This window comes from Schistocerca cancellata, chromosome 5 (assembly GCF_023864275.1).
Source record: "Schistocerca cancellata isolate TAMUIC-IGC-003103 chromosome 5, iqSchCanc2.1, whole genome shotgun sequence".
NCBI lineage: Eukaryota > Metazoa > Arthropoda > Insecta > Orthoptera > Acrididae > Schistocerca > Schistocerca cancellata.
The window spans coordinates 613,198,994-613,222,341 of NC_064630.1; the positions used below are offsets into that span (position 1 = coordinate 613,198,994).

The window sequence follows — 23,348 nt, forward strand, 5'->3', positions numbered from 1 at the left end:
TGGTGGAACTTTGGAGCCAGACACACACACACGCACACACTCACACACACACACACACACACACACACACACACACACACACACACACACACAAAAGCCGTTAGTAAGTCTACGCCGAGCAGTCAGAGTGAACGGTGTATGTGTAGGAGTCTTCACAGTGCGTCTTTGCCAGACTATGCGAGTTTTTAAGTATGTAACGGTCAGGTGCATCGGATGGCTGTTTTTGGTAAACATAATTCTGTGGAAAGAATAATGTGAATGTCTTATAAATATTACGGAAGTTGACTGTTTCAAGTGACATTTGTATAATTAGACTCAAAGCGACTTGACGACTAACGTATCTCAGATTTTGTCAGATTTGGTATAAATTTATGTGCGCCGCCTGCATATAACAACGTGTGGCAGGTGGAGTACTAGAATTTTCCATTAACCTTTCAGTACTTATTACAAATAACACAATGGCAGAAGTAAAGCTGTGAGTACCGGGCGTGAGTCGTGCTTCGGCAGCTCAGTTGGTAGAGCACTTGCCCGCGAAAGGCAAAGGTCCCGAGTTCGAGTCTCGGTCGGGCACACAGTTTTAATCTGCCAGGAAGTTTCATATTAGCGCACACTCCGCTGCAGAGTGAAAATCTCATTCTGGAAACATCCCTCAGGCTGTGGCTAAGCCATGTCTCCGCAATATCCTTTCTTTCGGGAGTGCTAGTTCTGCTAGGTTCGCAGGAGAGCTTCTGTAAAGTTTGGAAGGTAGGAGACGAGGTACTGGCAGAAGTAAAGCTGTGAGTACCGGGCGTGAGTCGTGCTTCGGTAGCTCAGTTGGTAGAGCACTTGCCCGCGAAAGGCAAAGGTCCCGAGTTCGAGTCTCGGTAGGGCACACAGTTTTAATCTGCCAGGAAGTTTCATATCAGCGCACACTCCGCTGCAGAGTGAAAATCTCATTCTGGAAACATCCCCCAGGCTGTGGCTAAGCCATGTCTCCGCAATATCCTTTCTTTCGGGAGTGCTAGTTCTGCTAGGTTCGCAGGAGAGCTTCTGTAAAGTTTGGAAGGTAGGAGACGAGGTACTGGCAGAAGTAAAGCTGTGAGTACCGGGCGTGAGTCGTGCTTCGGTAGCTCAGTTGGTAGAGCACTTGCCCGCGAAAGGCAAAGGTCCCGAGTTCGAGTCTCGGTAGGGCACACAGTTTTAATCTGCCAGGAAGTTTCACATCAGCGCACACTCCACTGCAGAGTGAAAATCTCATTCTGGAAACATCCCCCAGGCTGTGGCTAAGCCATGTCTCCGCAATATCCTTTCTCTCGGGAGTGCTAGTTCTGCAAGGTTCGCAGGAGAGCTTCTGTAAAGTTTGGAAGGTAGGAGACGATGTACTGGCAGAAGTAAAGCTGTGAGTACCGGGCATGAGTCGTGCTTTGGTAGCTCAGTTGGTAGAGCACTTGCCCGCGAAAGGCAAAGGTCCCAAGTTCGAGTCTCGGTCGGGCACACAGTTTTAATCTGCCGGGAAGTTTCAACACAATGAAACACTAGAAGATGCTCAGGCTATTAAATCGGGAACTTGCCACGTGCACCTTACTTCTGTTGTAGAAGGGCTTGTTTTCGGAGCGAACTTTCAAGATTTAGTATCAGAAAATACTATTAGAGTCAGGGTTATCTTATTTCTGGAAACACAACCTAGCTATCCATTACCACACTGCAGGGAATGTTTTTCAGCGAATAGAGCTGAGACGTCAACAAGTGGATTGACAATTACTGGTAATTGTCTCACACTACTTTGAAGTTACCGATGGTGGGTCTGCAGCCCTGTGTTGCCTAGGTGACATACAGAATGCTTTATGTAGTGGAAAGTTAATATTAAGTAGAACTAAGTGTCCAGAGTGGTGAGAAGGACAAACAAAGGTAGGAGAGGTGGACACAGAAATCAGAAGGATCAGTTGAGTTCAACATATGTGTTAACTGCATACGCAGGTGGAACTGCGGGGAAAACTCTAGTACTCTGACATGTATAATCTTTCAGACTTGTATGTAATGTCTCTCGACCTGAACCGGAACCAGTATTATCAGACACAAGTTCTGATTGCACTCAGACTGTTGTGTGAGCATCATATGCTCACAGAAGCGAGCAAACTTAGGCAGCGCAGTACACAGTTACTGTAATTGACCCTGAACATAAATAATCGTAACACTACTGCGCAGCTACTCTATGGATGCCAAACAGCTGGAAAATCTACTGTAAAATATCTAGGAGTAACAATCCAGAGCGACACAAGTGGAATGGCCACATAAAACAAATAGTGGGAAAAGCAGGTGCCAGAGTCAGATTCACAGGGAGAATTTTAACGAAGTATAATTCATTCACGAAGGAAGTGACCGATAAGGCGCTGGTTCGACCGATTTCTAGGCACTTCTGTCTGGAACCGCGCGCCCTCTACGGTTGCAGGTTCGAATCCTGTCTCGGGCATGGATGTGTGTGATGTCCTTAGACTAGTTAGGTTTAAGTAGTTCTCAGTTCTAGGGGAATGATGACCTCAGAAGTTAAGTCCCATAATGCTCAGAGCCATTTGAACCATTTGAAGATACAACGAAGAGCGGTGCGTTTCGTCACTGTATTGTTTAGCTGCGCGAGAGCGATATGGAGATGCTCAATAAACTTCATTGGTAGACTTACAAGAGAGGTGTTACGCATCATGGAGAGATTTGTTACTGAAATTTCGAGAAAATACTTTCTGGGAAGAGACGGGTAAGACATTACTCTCCCCCTCACATACATCTAGCGTAACGACCACGAGGAGAAAATTCAAGGAATTAGGGCCAATCCAGAGGCTTACCGACAATCATTCTTCCTACGTGTTATTCGCGAGTGAAACAGGGTTGGAGGGCTCAGTTATTGTGGTACCCTCCACCACACCATTAGGTGGCTTGCGGAGTACAATGTAAATGTAGATATAATGATGTCGGGCAACCACGTCTTCAAACGCAAAGAGACGCGGTAACTTTACTTTGTAGTTTGAGCGTGAGCACAGCAATCTCTCAAGTGAGGAGTGGCACAGTGATTTTCTCTCACGGTAAAGACACGCTGCCCTAGGGAAACGCTGTGACCGCCTTATAACAGACTTTTATCACATATTTCGACCTGAGGTCGCACAAGTGGTATCACTATCGGTGTCAGGTGTCGACTACATACAAAGCTTCACGGGAATGAATGACCGCAGTTGTGATGCATCATATGTAAATTGAAGGTGGAGGAAGGGGAGAAAGGGCTGCAGATAGGTGGCGCTCAGTGGGAGTGTGTTGCGCGCCGGGGCAGTCCGGGCAATTGCGATAAACCTTGTGGTCCATATGGCGAACTGGTTAACGGATCTGGCTCGTAAGAAGGAGATTCCGGATTCGAATCTCAGTCCGCTAAACTTTTTCACTCGTCGCCGCTGATTCCGCATAAAGTCCCGAAGCAGCCGACATCAGTAATCCCTTCCCTTTCCTTTCCTTCACCCCGTCTCCATAATCTATTTACATATAATATCAGAAGTATGTCAATAACAATATTTACAATATGAAATTGATTCTGGCACCTGTCCGAAATTTTACATAGGAGAAAATCAGCAAACTTTTTGATGTTGGCTCTAGACATCGTTGTGACGTAGATAGTAATAAAATAGTTTTTTTGTGGTAGCCATTTTTGCTGCAGCTGTACATAGAGTGAGGCACTAACTATTACCAACTAGAATAACTCCGAAAGTATGACAGGAGCTGAAACGTTAGTGGGACAAAAGTTGCATGGGACAACGTGAGCCATAATATGACGTTACTTTTTTGTTGCTAGGTGGGGTCGCGTCGGAGATATTAAGGCCAACTTTGTTTATTTTAAATGGAATGCTATGGTTTGGTACTTACTTTCTGATAGCGGCTATCCAATGATATGTATCAGTAAGGTCATTGAAGGTCAGCGAAGGTCACAAAGGTTGCGTGAACGCCCATTTACGAAAGGTCTTAGAAGTGATGACCATTGGTATCAGTCCAGTGCTGCAATCATTTTATCATGGATTGAGTGGCATTCCTTATCCCTTCAGGCACTTATCGAAGCACATGCTCTGAAAATTCTCTCTCGTATATCGTGCAAATAGTAAATATTCGCCGAATACTGCGTATCCATATAACGTGCCACTGACATGTAAGCATCATTCGACGGTTTCACAGTACAACACTAATAGGAACGGAAAGACTATTATCATCAAATCAAGAGAATGTGAATGATGTATTCCTTGGAAGAACAAGTCGATATATTTCTCGTTTACGGAGAATGCCAACGAAATTTAGTGAAAGCTAGAGACTTATACGCTCAAAGATATCGTCAACGTACTCACCCCACACATCGTACATTTAAACATGTGCATGATAAATTGAGAACAACTGGATCATTAACGCATCGGAAAAATCTCCGGCAAAGGAAAATTAGTAACCAGGAAACGGAGATTGGTACCCTTGCCACTGTGGTTCGAGATCCTTGTGTTAGTACGCGTCAAATCGCGAGCGAATCTTGCATGAGCCAGAGTAGTGTTGTTCGTGGTCTGCATCACTATAAATATCATCCTTACCATATCAGTCTACACCAAGAATTAACAGGTACGGATTGTAAGCGTCGCACTGAATTCTGCCGATGGGCTGACACATTTATTAATTTGATTTTATTTACTGACGAAACTACATCCATGAATCACGGAAATGTTAATTTGCATAACATGAATTATCGGGCAACTGAAAATCGACGTTTGCTGCGACACGTTGCACACCAAAAACCGTAGTCGGTGAATGTATGGTGTGAGATTCTGGAGGGCAGAATTATAGGCCTTTATTTCGTCGAAGGAAATCTAGATGACAGGAAGACCACATTCCTGCAAGAAATATTAGGTCTGGTGTTGGAAGAAATATCTTCAGGCACAAGGAACAGATTGTGGTATCAACACGATGGGTGTCCGGCACATTTTTCACTGATGGCTAGAAATGAGTTGCAGGGATAATTCCCAAATCGTTGGATTGGACGCGGAGGAGTTGTGTCGTGGCCGAATCGTTCGTCAGACTTGACGCCTCAGGATTTTTTCTTGTGTGGATTCGTAAAAGACATTGTTTATAAAGACGTTCCAAGTACACCTGAAGATATACCAGGGAGAATTTTCAGAGCATGTGCCTCGATAAGTGCCGATGTGATAAGGAATGCCACTCAATCCATGATAAGAAGATTGCAGCACTGCACTGATACCAATAGTCATTACTCCGAACACCTTCTGCAAACGGACGTTCATGGCACCTTTGTGATCTTCGTTGACCTTCAGAGACATTACTGTTACACATGATTGGATTCGTCTGGATACCCGCTATCAGAAAATAAGTAGCAAACTGTAGCATCCCATTTAAAAAATCAAAGTTGACCTTCATATCTCTGAAGCGAGCCAACCTAGCAACAAAAAACCACGTCATATTATGGCCCCCGTTGTCCCACGCAACTTTCGTCCCACAAACTTTTCAGCTCCTATCATACTTTCGGAGTTACTCTTGGTGGGAATAGTTAGTGACTCACCCTGTATAATTTGCAGTAGTTTACAAGAAAAACGTTGTTTGAATGTTGTTTTCATTATAAGCTACTACAGAAAAACGGCTTCTGATTCTCATATTTTAAAGAAATATGGACTGGACACCTCTGGATACGTCTCAAAGTCTTCATATTTACCCCGATAATTTGATAAAAGAACAGAGTGACTTCCTTAACATAGCCTTTTTCTAAGTATTTTCTGATATGTTATGATGTGTTTTCTTTTTCCTTTCCCTTAGTCAGCGTTCCTTTCTCTGATGGCTCGCACTCGTCTAACAGCATCCTGATTTCTCAGTTTTCACGTACCGGTTGGTTAGCGTGTCTCTGCGCCCGCCATACACTAGTTTACTACACGCTGATCGCGTCTGCAGCCTAGCATCATTTACCGTACTATCGTGAGCATCTTCCTTAATTACACCCCAATTTAAGCCCTTGGTTAATAGTTTTCTCTTCGAGAAGTTATTCTTTCACAATCAACTTTAAGTTGTGAATATTTTTTAATATTACAGCAGCGACTTAAGAGTTACCAACTTCACACATTTACGTAGCCTGTAGTTGTGTAATGAATCAGCCGCAGCTCTGTGTTAACCTCCTCAGTCAACAACCCGTTCCGAAACAGCTCGCTCAGCAACGAGTCACTACAAGCCCCCTACTTCTGCGAGGCAGTGATCGAATTTTCTCACACCATTCGAGTAACTCCCGCGTTGCGACCTCGGCAGCGCTACCTCTCGCGCATAATCAAACTCCTGACAGCACAGAATTTAAGCCTACTAACCCCCCACACACGCACTCATCCGTGGGACAGCCACTCACCGTCAGACGTCGTGCGACGTTGTGACCCTCACACACTGTCTGACGGTGGAGTTACGACAACGATGTAGCTATAACGCAGTCGCCACGACCGTCACCGGCTCACTAGGTCGTCCTAGTCACTTGGCTGCCTTCCCAAGGACAACAACAAACGATGCGGACGGGTCTGCTATGGACTCGGTTACACGAGAAGTCCGTGGGGCCTGTCGCATGAGGATGCGCTCGGTTCCTGCTGCCAGCGACGAGAACGACGCTGAAAGGACAGCTGCGGTAGGATGGGCTGCAGCAGTGTATTTGCCGCACTCGTCGAGGGACCAAAGATGGACACTTATCGCCAAGAAGACTGAATGTTTATAAATAATAGATAATAAATGGCACTTCTATCCATGGGCTGCCACATTCTGCTGCTCCCAAATCTATCTCCAGTTAAGAATCTCTCGTCCACTCAGAACCGTCCGGACACCCTGTCACAGTTAGAGCAATCAGTACTCATACATATTTACAATGTATCTCCCTGGGACTCTTCGGTATACGATCCCCATTGTAAGTTATTCAAGTATGTATGATTCGTTACGGCATCGTGATCATCATTTATTTCATTAACGGGCCTTTAAGGCCTACAGTAGACAACAAAGAGAAAAAAAGAACACAGAAGGAAAAGGCATATAAAGGAACATATAAGTCAACAAAAGCAGAATACAAAGTGGAATTGAGTGAGTCACAACAGAGCACATATCTAGTGCAGATAATAGTCCATCACTGCCGGTCTCTAGCTTCATCTTCTACTGCTTTTGACTCCACTTTTCTAAGGACTGTCATTACTCGACCCTGCGATCGCGTCCTTGGACGTCTCCTTGGTCGTTTTCCAGCAAATTGAGGAAGGAGGACTCGGTTACTCCTGGATCCATCAGCTAAAAAGATGTGGCCAAACTACTGTATAGCCTCTGGTACTCTAACATTCGGCCAATGTGTGGCTTTCCAATCTGTTGGTACAGGCCTTCTTCCATTATTCGTTCCAATTTACCTTCCACAGTACTGTACATGGATACATAGATTTTTCGAAATACCTTCCACTGGAGGGCACAAATTGTTTCTTCAGTTGTTGCTGATGTCGCACAAGTTTCACAATCATGTCAAATACCAGACATACTAGAGTCACTTGCAGCTGACTCTTATCCTTCTGTGATGTTAGACACGACCTGAATAAGTTATTCAGACTAAAAAACATTCGATTGATCTTTATTTCTCATTGATACACTTCTTACATCACGTCACTTTAATTGGTTGGTTGGTTGATTTGGGCGAGGGGACCAAACAGCGAAGTTATCGGTCCTAACGGAGTAGGGAAAGATGGGGTAGGAAGTCTGGCATACCCATTTCAAAGAAACCATCCCGGCATTTGCCTGAACGGATTTAGGAAAATCACAGGAAACCTAAATCAGGATGGCCGGACGAGGGTTTGAACCATCATCCGAATGCGAGTCCAGAGTGCTAGCCACTGTGCCACCTCGTTCGGATTTTATTAGTCAGTATGGATCCAGGGTGCATGAGCACTGGAACTCGCTCAGAGATATGCCGATCAGCAAGAATGTGGGGAAAGAGATCTTGAAGACATGATACAACGACGTAATTTATGATCCCAATTTTCTTCGCATTGTGGACAAATCGCGTGCGTGCTATAGAGTGTCGCCAAGAATCGCAACATCATGAACAACGGCAGGATTGTTGTGTCTGCTCCCACCACCTCCACTTTTTTAATTCGACAGGTTCTCGGATTAGTTTTTCCAAGGCCAAGTCAAATAGTATTGCCGCCAATGAATCTGTTTTGAGAATCCATTTCGAGTACTGAATGGTGGCGATCTACATCTACATCCACATGATTACTCTGCAATTCACATTTAAGTGCTTGGCAGAGGGTTCATCGAACCACAATCATACTATCTCTCCACCATTCCACTCCCGAACAGCGCGCGGGAAAAACGAATACCTAAACCTTACTGTTCGAGCTCTGATTTCTCTTATTTTATTTTGATGATCATTCCTACCTATGTAGGTTGGGCTCAACAAAATATTTTCGCATTCGCAAGAGAAAGTTGGTGACTGAAATTTTGGAAATATATCTCGCCGCGACGAAAAACGTCTTTGCTTTAATGACTTCCATCCCAACTCGCGTATCATATCTGCCACACTCACTACCCTATTACGTGATAACACAAAACGAGCTGCCCATTTTTGCACCCTTTCGATGTCCTCCGTCAATCCCACCTGGTAAGGATCCCACACCACGCAGCAATATTCTAACAGAGGACGAACGAGTGTAGTGTAAGCTGTCTCTTTAGTGGAGTTGTTGCATCTTCTAAGTGTCCTGCCAATGAAATGCAACCTTTGGCTCGCCTTCCCCACAATATTATCCATGTGGTCTTTACAACTGAAGTTGTTCGTAATTTTAACACCCAGGTATTTAGTTGCATGACAGCCTTGAGAATTGTACTATTTATCGAGTAATCGAATTCCAACGGATTTCTTTTGGAACTCATGCGGATCACCTCGCACTTTTCGTTATTTAGCGTCGACTGCCACCTGCCACACCATACAGCAATCTTTTCTAAATCGCTTTGCAACTGATACTGGTCTTCGGATGACCTTACTAGATGGTAAATTACAGCGTCATCTGCGAACAACCTAAGAGAACTTCTCAGATTGTCACCCAGGTAATTTATATAGATCAGGAACAGCAGAGGTCCCAGGACGCTTCTCTGGGTAACACCTGACATCACTTCAGTTTTACTCGATGATTTGCCGACTATTACTGCGAACTGCGCCCTTCCTGACAGGAAATCACGAATCCAGTCGCACAACTGAGACGATACCCCATAGGCCCGCATCTTGATTAGGAGTCGCTTGTGAGGAACGGTGTCAAAAGCTTTCCGAAAATCTAGAAATACGGAATCAACTTGAGATCTCCTGTGGATAGCGGCCATTACTTCGTGCGAATAAAGAGCTAGCTGCATTGCACAAGAACGATGTTTTCTGAAACCATGCTGATTGCGTATCAATAGATCCTTCCCTTCGAGGTGATTCGTAATGTTTGAATGCAGCATATGCTCCAAAACCGTACTGCAAACCGACGTCAATGATATAGGTCTGTAGTTCGATGGATTACTCCTACTACCCTTCTTAAACACTGGAGCGACCTGCGCAATTTTCCAATCTGTAGGTACAGATCTATCGGTGAGCGAGCGGTTGTATATGATAGCTAAGTAGGGAGCTATTGCATCAACGTAATCTGAAAGGAACCTAATCGGTATGCAATCTGGACCTGAAGACTTGTCCGTATCATGCGATTTGAGTTGCTTCGCAACCCCTAAGGTATCTACTTCTAAGAAACTCATGCTAGCAGCTGTTCGTGTTTCAAATTCTGGAATATTCCATTCGTCTTCCCTGGTGAAGGAATTTCGGAAAACTGCGTTCAATAACTCCGCTTGTTGGTTGCGAAACGAATTAGGGAAGTCGATAGATAGCAGCAAGCTGTAATGATTCGGATGGATACACTGTGTGACTATATTTCCTTTAGATACTTTGAGGATAGGCCTAGCAAACATTGGATGTAAAATACATACCTTAAGAGCATTTGTTCAGTGGAAGAGACGGATTTACACTAGTGAATATGAGCAAGTGCTCATAGTTCTTAAGCTAAGCATTTTATAGTCAACGTTTACCAGACATTTTTCAACGTTTTGGTGGAAGGAACCTGTCCTCGATGTCTGTAGGAGAAATTTAGTCACGTACTCTGTATATGGCTGCGTATAAGACAAGTTTTACTTGTAATTTAGTTTCCTAGAATTTTATAATGGCGCTTTTGTTTATTTTCAGCAGGTCATCTGATGATGGTAGTAAATCTGACTTGTGGCTGCAATATTTTGTAAAGGGAACATACTGCTCAAAAGAATTAGAGGAACGCTCCTATTAACGTCCGGTATGTGAAATCTACTTTGACACAGGCGGTTCTGTGGTGGTATTGCATAGCGTGAGAACTTAGCTTCTAATGTATGTAAGAACTGAAGTCATTTGTCATCTATCGGATGTGTTATGCATTACAGTTACAGGTGACCTGTCAGAAGGAAGTTAGTGACGGGAGTTCCATTGTTTAGTAGCGTACACAGACGATGACATTTCTCATTTGTGGATATTGCCAAAAACATGCAGAACGTACAATGTGACATCTTAATGGAGTACAAGTTGCAAGGTCTGTGCGTTCGAACCAAGAAGGATGGATTTTCCGTCGTGTTCCTACAAATGCCAATGTCTCTTTATCTGTCATCCATAAGTTATAGACACGCTGCTGGGAGACAGGTTAGTACACTAGGCGAGTAGCACTACGTCACCGAAGCATTACGACTCCCAGTGAAGACCGACATCAGGCCGTCTCTATGTTGCGGGGTCTTATGGGTACCGCTGAACTACGGAAAGACGATCTCGCAAGAGGCAGTGGAGCCGATGTGTGTGGGCACAGTGTAAGGAACAGGTAATGAGAAAGCACTTTATGACCAAGATGTCAGTAGTAGGACAAGGTTCGTATGACGCCACTCTGCATTGTTGCCAAATTTTTTCAAGATGGCGGCGATGACAACATCCAAGATGATGGCATGTGTAGACTTGGCAACAGCGCATGACGTCATCCAAGATGGCGGATTTTGGCGGGAAAATAGGCCAATTAGGCTATGTCCACTAAACTAACCCTCCAGAAAGAATGGTCAGAATTTTAATTCCAACAGGATAATGCATGCAAAACCGTACTTGTCATTATTATTATTCATTATTATTCATTGTCATTTATTAACATTCGTTATCAATTATTATTATTTATTATTATTTATATGATGGACATGTGTTTGCAATGACGTCCAGAGTCCAACAGTGTTAGTTCATACCTCTGCAACCAGAGAGCACCACTGTAACGTCATTCAAGATGGCAGATATTGGTGGGACAATTGGGCTATCTCCACTAACCTAGCCCCCAGACAATTGGAGGAAAATTTGAATTTTGCCCTGAAAATAGGTCAATTGTGCAATGTCCAGTAACCTAACCATCCAGAAAAGATTGGAGCCAAATAGAATTCCAACACGTTAATGGCTGCTAAAACCATACAGTACTTGTATTTATTATTATTCATTATCATTTGTTATCAATCAATATCATTTATTATCATTTATTATTATTTATTACTATTATTGGACCACCTCCAATAGAAAATTGCGGCAAATTGAAATTCCGACACGATAATGTCTTGAAAACTGTGCTTCTCTTTATTATTATTATCATTTATTTTCATGTATTATTTATTCGAAGATGTTCGATATAGGCGGGAAAAAAGCTATTTGCGTTACATCCATAGCAAAAATCTGTCACAAGTTCAAATTCCAACACCATAATCGATCACACGTACGAAATAGTCAACATACTACGAACTTTGACCGTCACTTATCTTTTTTCACTGCTAACTTATCAAAATCGCGTGAAATCAGAAGCTGGACTTGTACTAACCTAATTCCCATCTTCTGATTTTGCAAGGAAAAAGGACTGAAGTCTTTATTTCAAGCAGTACAGTCATCAGTTGTTCTCCAGCAGACTTAGTACACGTCCTTGAGATCGCAGCAACACCCAGTGCGCTCGCCACTCGGTCCAGACTCCAACTGACTTAGTTCAAATCGTCGCCAGCAGAGGAGGTTGCCCCCGGCCGGCTGACGTCGACTTGTTTGTGTATCATCTGGCACGCACTCCCCTAGTCCACGTCGCAGCTCCCCGGCACGCAGGCGCCTGCCAGCGCTAGCCGCTGGATCCTGTAAACATGTTATCGCTGGACACGCTGGAACCAGCCGATGCGTGCGTCAGAACAGGCGGTCCAGCACGTGTGTTCGCTACGAAGTCCTTCTCAAAGTTAACAGATCATGGGAGCCCGATTATTCAATCGACATGTGCTATTACATAATCCAAAGTCGTCCCGAAAACACACGCGCGAATGCGTGAACCATCGCTCGCCCCAACCTACATACCTCCGCAATTTAACTAAACACAAAGTTCACATCACTACTTAATTAAATTGATCAATTAATTAACCTCGCTGCTGCAGAAAGCGCCACGTCCACCTCGACTTGGAATGAAGTTTCGCGAGTGCCACACCCACCTGGACATTGAATCAAATAGTTAAAGTCTCTAATACGATACTCAACCGACCACCACATCCCCTTACCAGCTCATGTAACATGCACTGAGCTGTATTAACGTTTACTAACGTACGTTAAGTTATATGACATTTTCTCTATAGAAAAAGTGAACTTTGAATTTTGGCGGTCACTTTGTGTTTCGCTACCAACATAAGAAAACTGTGGCAAACAAAGCTGACCTCCACTAACCTGTCACCCGTCCGACACCTCCTCCTAGGGACTGCTGGTAAAAGGCGTCAGCCTGCACTAGACTGATCGAGAGAAGACGGACTTTATTTTATTTGCCAGCACTTTATTTACCGATTAATTATATTTATCACAGAATACACGCTCTGACATGTCCCAAAGCATACAGACCTGCAAACTGCTCCTACGTAAGTCATGTATAAGGCTTTACACACACGCTTGCTAAGTGTAAACCGCCAAAAAAGTCACTGCACAGCCTACAGACATGTGTAGCACACCTAAATAATTCAAAACATTTACGCCCATAGAGCCGAACAACTCTTAATTTGTTTAAATAATAATACATCTAAAATACCCTGCTCGCTAATCGTCAACTTTTCAAAATCATACACCAGACTTTATTTCAACAATTAGAGAGAGACAGCACCACCACCCTCTGTGTTCGCCACTCAGTCCACGGTCCAACTGACTTAGTACACACAACCATCGACACAGAACACCTCCCTGACATCAGATCATTATCAAATTACAGTTATCCATGATGTCCGCAAACAGCGTGTTCTCCACTAGGTCTAGCACTCAGTCCCACCACCAGACTACTCTTTCATCATTTTCTTGACGTAAACCAAGATCCTCTGCTTTAAAATTGCGCAAAAACCACTCGAACTGCGCTGTGCTGCTCGAGGAAGTGAGGAAGGACAGCACTCTATTTATTTTGAGCCCTTTTATTTAGGCATGGAGTATATTTGTCACACAGTCACAAAACACCCGCACTGATCACTGATCTGCCTGTGGTCGTGTGTCACAGCCCACAAATACGTAAAAAACTCCTTATTTCACCACACAATAGCAAACTGCTCTTAAATAATGCAGTAAACAATAATCGCAGACGAACTCTGTACTCTTGAACTCTCCAAATAAAGCACAGCGCAGTCCACAGACCTGCTCGCATAATATTGCAACAGACGTGCTCAAACACCCTCACCCAATACCCTGCGCCCAGCTGCCAAACCGACCAAAAGTCTCTGCTCGGCCTCTCCCAAACATGACCTCGTCACAGTCGCATTCGCGTCTAACACCGGAGAAATTCATATCAGATATGCGCCGAAGATTATGCTCCAAGGCAGGACGCGCGCGCGTGCGGTCGGCGTGAGGCAGATCCAGATCCCCTAGCCAAATTCAGCTTCCTCGCGCTCGTGACAGCCGACCAGAAAGGGCACTCTCCTCTGACACATGTGAAAGCTGCATTGTTCTTCTCATGTATACCGCCGGCGTCTCAGATCTGGACCTGCCTTCACGTCTATTGTTAGACTAACCCATAGCTCGTTGACACACATGGTTAACGACTCCTCGAAAACAGTTACTACTCGCCTGCTCACTAAAAAACAGCCAAATCAACCTCTTGGAAATTGTGTGGTTTACCACAAATAGGTAACGCTCCTTTTCTACATGTCTCATCTTCTGCGTGCATGGAAATTCACCTCATAACATAACCTCTTTACCAACATAACGCCCTGTCCCAACCCCCCTAATGTTTCAGCCTTCATGCTCTCAACATATGCAGATGACCCCTCCTATATCCCACCACACAATCAAGAATTCATATTTTCTCTTATCTAATTTAACCGCTTAATTAGTTATCAATCTCGTATCGAAGTACTATCCAGCTGTTTCATTTCTTTCTTGCGGTTTCTGTTGTTATTTTACAGAGATCGCTAAATAGCACACACAGTCCCCTCAATCTATACCTCCGTCACGATACGACACACACAGTCATCATCTCTACTCATCCCATAACAAAAGCAATACTACCTTTACAATGCAATATATATAAAGGCAACACATTGTAACCCACATTAACTTTACAGTGCAGTATATATACATTTGTCAGAAAAATTGCACTTATCGTATATATCTCTACAGCACCCGAAAAAAATTACCCTACTCCTACACAGTTTATATGCCCCAATGCTCTCCATTCCTAAGGAAGCACCTTCAACGTGCTCTTTCTCTCTACAGACTCGACACTCAGCTCTAACATCCCCTTTTACATCAGCAGTCCCAACACACTCTCAGAACTGTTCCACAAAATTAGCGATCGCTCCCCCCTCAGCACTAATGCGTTGCTGCCTCTCCTTCCTTGTGTGTTCGCTTTTCTGCAAACATCCCCAGACTCACAGAATACGAGAACACAGGTACTTTCTCCATAATACTACAATATTTTAGCTGTACTTCTCAATATCAGCCACTAGGCTACACCCTACCGATCACTTGTTCATCAAAATTCCCAACATATATACTTCAAATTAATTCTCTATAAACCCCGAACTTTATCCATGTGCAGCATGCTGTAAACCACTCACTAACAAACATACGAAAAATGATATTTCCACTCTTGAATACCATTCTCAGACATGTAACATATTCGAGATCTTCGCTATAATTTACAGGTCCACTAAGGTCCTTCCCAGGTCTAGAGAACAGACAAGCGTATATCCAACACACCACAATCGATCTTCACTCAACTAAATAAAGGCAGCAAATATGCAGAAGTAGTCAACCGAACAATCTACATCCCATCGAATAATACTCCAACGCAAATCGATCATCTTGTCATATTCTGACTTGATCACCAAAGCCACCCAACACATACTATTACTTCGCTAATCGGTCGTCCAGAGGACAGCAAAGTTCACTCTTACAGATCGCTACATTCCAACAGGTCTGTGCATTCGGACAGCTGCTCCAGTTATTTATTATAATTTATTAAATTTATTATCATTTATGATCATTTATTATTATTTATTATCATTTATTGTTTATTATTATTTATATCATGCACCATGAGGTCCAGAGTCCAAATAGGTTAGTACACATCGCCACCAGCAGAGGGCGTCATTCAAGATGTCAAATTTTTGTGGTTAGTTTGAATTTTGGCGGAAGATCACACAATTCGTTTACCTACCAAATCTGGCTCCAAGTTCAACTGTGTTTAGCTCCTATCACAACCACTAGACCGCTCTGTCATGACGTCAGCTGATTACGCAATTACCGTTATTCAAGATGGCTGCACCCAGTGCGAAATGTGTCACCTTTCCCGAACCTGCATCCTATAGTAAAATTCAAAATTGGCTTTAGTCACACCCTACACATCGTTCAGCTGATCCCATTTCCAGATCTTTGCGCATCTGATCTCTGCAATTTAAGTCGGAGAAAGACATATCCATTACCTTCTGCAGCCTATCTAGAAACAGAATGACCTTAGTTACTGCAACAGGACCTTGTTTTGACCATTCGCCGGAAATGCGCGCAGTGTTGTACGTCCCAAACTAGATACAAGTACAACAGATCCTCAGCATCCTATCATCTTTATTCTCTACCATCAAACAGTGAAAACAAATTACCAACTATAAAAGCTCATCCTATTTACAAGTCACGAAGGCACCAACGCGATCCACCTCCAGCGTGGACAAACGGATTTCACAATACTCTCCCCAAATAACTCAGAGTGCGGCCATCCAAGGATTCCTAACAGCTCACCAAGTCCAACACCTCAACCTGCTGCTACATATGTGAACAAGATCATATTAAATATACAGACGCTGCAGAGTCCACTTTAATGTTTGATCACCCATACTCTAAGCGAATGAGAAGCTACCTCTGACCCTTGTTCAAACACTGTTTTCTAACACGCTTTTGCACACTGCCGAACATTTCGTCTTTCTGGCGCGACTTCGCAAGTCCATGTCTGATTCTAAACAGACATTAACACGGACTGATGCACGGCCTCTCACAGGAAACTATATGTGGCACCTTGTAAATCATATTCTTATGGTCCATAGCATAACATTGAATGATTTTAAATAAAGGACAGCTACAACACAAGGAAACTAGAAGAGCCTGGTGGCGTTGTGGCGACTTTCCAAACTACCCCCCGAAAGTGACTGACGGCCCCTACATTTAAACTCATATGTCGCACTGACCGAATAGTTGATAACTCTGCATTCCATTTCTAGTGATTGCTCATTTTGCACACAAGTACCGGATCACCGTTTTCGATGCTAGCAACCCCAGAAGTTACGGTCCATCAACCAAAATATGTTCCCCAACTCAAACAAGCGTTGTCACTCAATCATTATGTCGTATCCAATGCACAGATGGGATGGAGAAGACACCACTGATCTACTGTAATATTATCCATCACAGCTGATATCGCGAATTTTACAGTATGTCCGACACTGGCCAATCAAGTGAAAGCATTTTTTCCTAATTTCAGTATCATAGCTAAACCATACCTCCTCTACTTTTTAAAGTATCATTGCGAGCATTGATAGATGACTGCTCAGTACGTCCATTCACACTTAATTCTCGAACACATAAAAACGGTCAAAGAATACGAAACAACGCTATACATATTTCTAAGACCTCGCGCATAGCACTCGATCAATCTCTCTGCGTATGGCGGTCACAGAGCAATCTCGCCATCTTACATTAAAAGAACATCCTCACCTGGGCATTGACCAACCTACCCTGCAACATCGCTACCCCATTAATCCTCAACCGAGCAGACGATTACAGGTACACTCCAACTCTCTTGAGTGAATAGAGCTTTCCTAGTCCTAACCCCTCCAAGAGCAACACATTTATCGAGTTTTGAGCTAGTCTTGGAACTTAGCACACGATATTGATCTATAATAACAGATTTCAAAGTGCGTTTATGTAATGAAAGGTGGCTACACTGAGCCACAGCGCCAGAGATCGCGCCAGAGAGTTTTGTTCCGCTGCCTCCACTGGCAGTGATTATTGAGAAGTAGCGGCAGGCAGTTCTTGCTGAGAAGTTGTGGTGGACACTGCTTGTCGTGAAGTTGGAGTGAGATGTGGTAGTGGAGAGTGTTGTTCCATGTTTATGCAGTTGTTTGATGGGAGAGATAGCAGATGTTGTTCCAATGGAGATATTGTAATGATCTGAGTGCTTTTCGTCAATGTATATGAAGGTAACAAAATCCCTGTTTTTTTCATTTTAATATTTATGTATCTCAAATAATGCATCATTACAGGTTCAGTCAACAAAGCATCTGGCTTGTGTTCTTGTATTAGAGTGTAATTCTGCTTTCCTTACGCAATTATAGTATTTCTAATTTTCTTTTATCACGTCAGTATAATTGGTATTTAAAAATTCTTGTCTTGTTGAAGAAGAACCGTGCCAGATGTCCGTTGAGTCATACTACCACACACAGAACAGCTACACTTGTGCTTTGTGGCTTCGTAGATTTTGTAGTTGCTGGGGACTTAATTAATTAACTGTGTTAACGAAAATTTTGTTTCATTGTTTGTTGTTGTTCTATGCAGTCAGATTGCGTACAAAAACTAGTCAGGGACAGCCGTTTACGAGACTTGCGTAATCGGACAGACAGCTACTAAAAAATATTTGCATTTTATTTTAATTAAGCCCCCATGCACGTGGCGACCGCTGCTTCGGATCGTCCCTTGGAATTTTTCTGATTGTAAAAATAGTAGACAGTAGTATTGTTGTAGTAATTTGTAGTTTAGTAATTGTAGTCTAGATTGCATGTGTAGATTTGGTAATTGTCATTCTTCTAATGGTATTTTTCAAAATTTAATTTTTGTTGTCTTGTATACGCGTTTGACAATCTAGTGCAATTATTTCAATTGTTCATTAATCGTGTTTGAGGGAAACATTTCATGTAAATGGTATTGTTGGAGATAAAGAGTCATTGTGTGTAATTTTCGTACATTGACTAGTTTTGTATGTTTTGTAAATGATTACGCGATCGATGAAAAAGGCAAAAATGATGAATAGTGAGAATGACGAAATTGTTAACATGGCGAACTCGCCAACACAGGACAACAGTATGATGAATAATGAAATTGAAAACAATTTAATACGTCGGGAAAATAGTCCGGAACCAATTCAAAACTTTTCACAATCAAAAAATTTTCAGAATACGAGATTAACGACAGAAGATTCTGGAATAGTATCGAACACAGATAGCTTTACAGCTACGACGAACGAAGCTGGTTTTGCGGGAAATGTTAGGGGCGAAAATAATTTCGAACAAGTTAACACGGAGCAGTTGATGATTGCAATATTAAATTTAAGATCTGAATTAAAAACAAATAGGGAAACAATGGCAACACGGTTAGACTCACAAAGGGAAACAATGGAATCACAGATAGACTCACTGGGATTGCAGTTAGGATCTGAATTTAAAACAGAGATAGGAACTTTACGATCTGAATTAAAAACTGATATGGGAACAATGGAAACATGGTTTGGATCTGAATTAAAAACAGAGATGGGAACTTCAGAAACACGGTTAGATTCACGAATAGTGACATGTTTCAAAAATATGAAAGATGAATTAAAGAAAGAAATCAGAGAAGAAGTACAACCGATTTTGAATTCTCACAATAATAGATTAATTGCATTAGAGATTAGACAAAGGGAACAGGATAGAGAACAGGAGGAAAGAGATCGCGTGATAGTACAGAAATTTTCTGAGTTAAATTTACAACATGCACACGATAAGAAAGAAATATTTGAGAGAATCGAGGAATCCGTACCAAATGACAGAATAAATAATCTAACACAACAATATGAACAGTTAACTACCAAATGTGTCAATACTGACACCCGAGTCGCGACACTTACGGAAGACGCAAATAAACAGAAAGAAAAAACAGGGAATTTTTTACCTTCATATATATTGACGAAAAGCACTCAGATCATTACAATATCTCCATTGGAACAACATCTGCTATCTCTCCCATCAAACAGCTGCATAAACATGGAACAACACTCTCCACTACCACATCTCACTCCAACTTCACGACAAGCAGTGTCCACCACAACTTCTCAGCAAGAACTGCCTGCCGCTACTTCTCAATAATCACTACCAGTGGAGGCGGCGGAACAAAACTCTCTGGCGCGATCTCTGGCGCTGTGGCTCAGTGTAGCCACCTTTCAGTAATAGCATAAAATTAAGAAGAACAAGAACCGAGTGATATTTATACACAACGTAGTTCGACACATATTTACGTTAATCATCCAATCTATCATGGGTAAAGTATTGTTCTAGAGCAGGGGCGGGCAGGTATCCTGCACATGTGCGGTGCACTTGCACGCGTGCAGTTAACAGGTGTTCTGCGTGCACACTGGGGCAAGCTGGCCACCTGCTTATCTCTCATCCCCACCATACCTTCTGTCCGCTCCTTCCTCTGTAATGCGTTTTGTTTCCTAGCTTGCTTTATTGAGTGAATGAATAAGGTTAGTAGGAGTGCTTGAAAGAAATCATGGTTTGAAAGAGTACCTATTACCTACGAAACGTTTTATTTAATTATCACAGGTGGAGTTTACAATACGTTTAATATCTGGAACAAAATTTCTGCATACAGACAAACACAAACAGTTACGTAAATTTTCATCACTGATGTTTGCTCTTAACCGAGACTTATTAATTCAGCAAATGGTTTTCCAGCTCTCGCTGTATTAAGCGCAGTCTTATAACTTGCACATACCGCTGGGCTATTATTGTTGTCGTCCTGAAAACTTGAAAACAGTGCTACATAAAATGTTAAATCAGTTAGATGAGAGACATGACGAGAGAAAGTCGCAGATCTCTCGTGACAACAGCAACTACGACAAATTCAGATGGCTCTGAGCACTATGGGACTTAACTGCTGTGGTCATCACTCCCCTAGAACTTAGAACTACTTAAACCTAACTAACCTAAGGACATCACACACATCCATGCCCGAGGCAGGATTCGAACCTGCGACCATAGCGGTCGCGCTGTTCCAGACTGTAATGCCTCGAACCGCTCGGCCACTCCGGCCGGCCAACTACGACCTATTCATCTGGTATCGTCAGATCGCTCTTCTTAAGCTCAGTCAATTCCCCATCCGCTCAGAATGCGACAATAAATTGTACTCGTCCTTGTGAAATTTATTGTAATGGCCTTCAATACTAAACTTCCGTTGACCAGCGAGAATACTGCCACATATTAAACATTTCGAATTTTCACGTTTTTGCACAAAGAAAAAATGATTCTCCCATTACTTTTTAAAAGATAGCAAATCTCCACTTCTCCGTTTCTTGAAATACAACGTTCACTACATAGTGATCGCTTCGCATCAACGTCCGGAACTTAGCCTGGCACTACACTGCCGCAACCTGTCGGCTGTCGCCACAGCCCCGGTCGACGCCTGCACGCGAGCAGCATACGTGCAGCCTGTGCGCTCGTGAGCCGCGTGCAACTTTTGCCCGCCCCTGTTCTAGAGTCTAGGATCGGTGCCTCGAAGGTTTTGGTCAGAGAGAGAGAGAGAACATAAACACACGCACTCCTAACACTAGAACGTTCAGCACTTAAAAACGGGCAATAATCTTAGATCGCCTACTTTTCCGTCCTGTCAGACATACATCCTTCTTCCCGGTTCCCCTACGCTGAGCTATCTTTCCCCAATCGTAAACCATTTGCTTTGTATGGTACGAGCGCAATATAGCCCTGCGGACACGTGTAGTGGCCACTGGTCACATCCGATCACGAATCAGAAATTATACTATTACTCCATCAGGTATATATAAAAATGATAGTTAGTAGCGGGCCGTATATCCTACAAGGAAACAGATGCGCATAACAGCAACGCCCAACACGTTAAAATTACAAGTCATTCCGTCACCAACTCTGTAAACAGACGATCTGTCGGGTAAATGGGTACACAACGATGGCAGCACCTCACAAGCACCCACAGCTAACTTAGTTATGACCCTGAAGTCTCGATTTTACACCAAGGATGGGACAGCGTGGGGATCGCTTAAATCAAAGTGAGCTCAGAGGAATGTGTCAAGTTCATCAAACATGAGATGGAAGTCCTCTGATGCCCGACGGGTTCGGCGTTAACGATCTTAAGTAGACAGTGCTTTAAACCACATACAGAAGACGTAGCTGTATACGACTGGAACGCAGGCTATATCACGTGACTAATGCATTCAGATAGAACACTGAAAAAAAAAATTGACCCTCAGCAGCTTGTCCTTCTATAGAATAAATCAGTCAAGGTTTAAATCGTACCTAGTTACAGCTATGTCTCAATCGATTATCCCGTACACTCTCTGTTATCCTTTAACAAAGATGCGATTACTTTAGGAAGCAAATGATTTTCTGTCCTCCCGAAAAGCATCAAATTCAGTAGTCAACTCGCGAGTATCACTGCTACCTCAATACACATACACTGTAATACGAACTCAACGAGAAAAAATTGAATACCTTCCTGATTCCGCTCGCTTAGAAGTCATCGTTTTCCCACGTTGCCGCATACTTGACTCCAAGTACTTCATCATTTTCACCGCATTTCGGTGTATGTTAGGTTAGTTTATACCTATGCCTTAATCAGTTTTCGCATTTCTTTCGATTTCATGTCAGATCCATCCATGCGACCGCGACATCACCTATCGTTCTATGTTCTAAAATTGCTTGTAAATGTAACACATGCGTATCCAATCACGGCCACATTCGGAGAGCGCTTGCTCTGTTTTCTATATGTCTGTGTACATGCACGCCTCGCAGAAGGCGGAATTTCTCCGGTGTTAGACGCGAATGCGACTGTGACGAGGTCATTTTTGGGGGAGGCCGAGCAGAGCATTTTGGTCGGTTTGGCAGCTGGGCGCAGGGTATTGGGTGAGGGTGTTTGGGCGCGTGTGTTGCAATATTTTGCGAGCAGGTCTGTGGTCTGTGCTGTGCTTTATTTGGAGAGTTTAAGAGTACAGAGTTCGCCTGCGGATATTGTGTACTGCATTATTTAAGAGCAGTTTGCTATTGTGTGATGAAATTAGGAGTTGTTTACGTATTTGTGGGCTGTGACACATGACCACAGGCAGATCAGTGATCAGTGCGGGTGTTTTGTGACTGTGAGACAAATATACTCCATGCCTAAATAAAAGGGCTCAAAATAAATAGAGTGCCGTCCTTCCTTCCTTCCCCGAGCAGCACAGCGCAGTCTGAGTAGTTTTTGCGCAATTTTAAAGCAGGGGATCTTTGTTTACGTCAGGATAAGGATGATAGAGTAGTCTGGTGGTGGGACTTAGTGCTAGACCAAGTGGAGAACACGCTGATTGCGGACATCATGGATAACTGTACTTTGATAATGATGTGATGTCAGGGAGGTGTCCTGTGTCGATGGTTGTGTGTACTAAGTCAGTTGGACCGTGGACTGAGTGGCGAATACAGAGGTTGGTGGTGATGTCTCTCTCTAACTGTTTAAATAAAGTCTGGTGTATGATTTTGAAAAGTTGACGATTAGCGAGCAGGGTATTTTAGATGTATTATTATGTAAACAAATTAAGAGTTGTTCGGCTCTATGGGCGTAAATGTTTTGAATTATTTAGGTGTGCTACACATGTCTGTAGGCTGTGCAGTGACTTTTTTGGCGGTTTACACTTAGCAAGCGTGTGTGTAAAGCCTTATACATGACTTACGTAGGAGCAGTTTGCAGGTCTGTATGCTTTGGGACATGTCAGAGCGTGTATTCTGTGATA

The 23,348-nt window shown here is 43.1% G+C and overlaps 1 protein-coding gene across 1 annotated transcript in view; it reads left to right on the forward strand.

Annotated features, from left to right (window-relative positions):
* LOC126188718 (lutropin-choriogonadotropic hormone receptor-like) overlaps positions 1-23,348 on the forward strand; it is a 379,983-nt gene that overhangs the window by 306,886 nt on the left and 49,749 nt on the right. Inside the window, exon 11 of the mRNA XM_049930326.1 lies at positions 6,465-6,652. Coding sequence (XP_049786283.1) covers positions 6,465-6,652 — 188 coding nt within the window. The remainder of the gene's footprint in view (positions 1-6,464; positions 6,653-23,348) is intronic.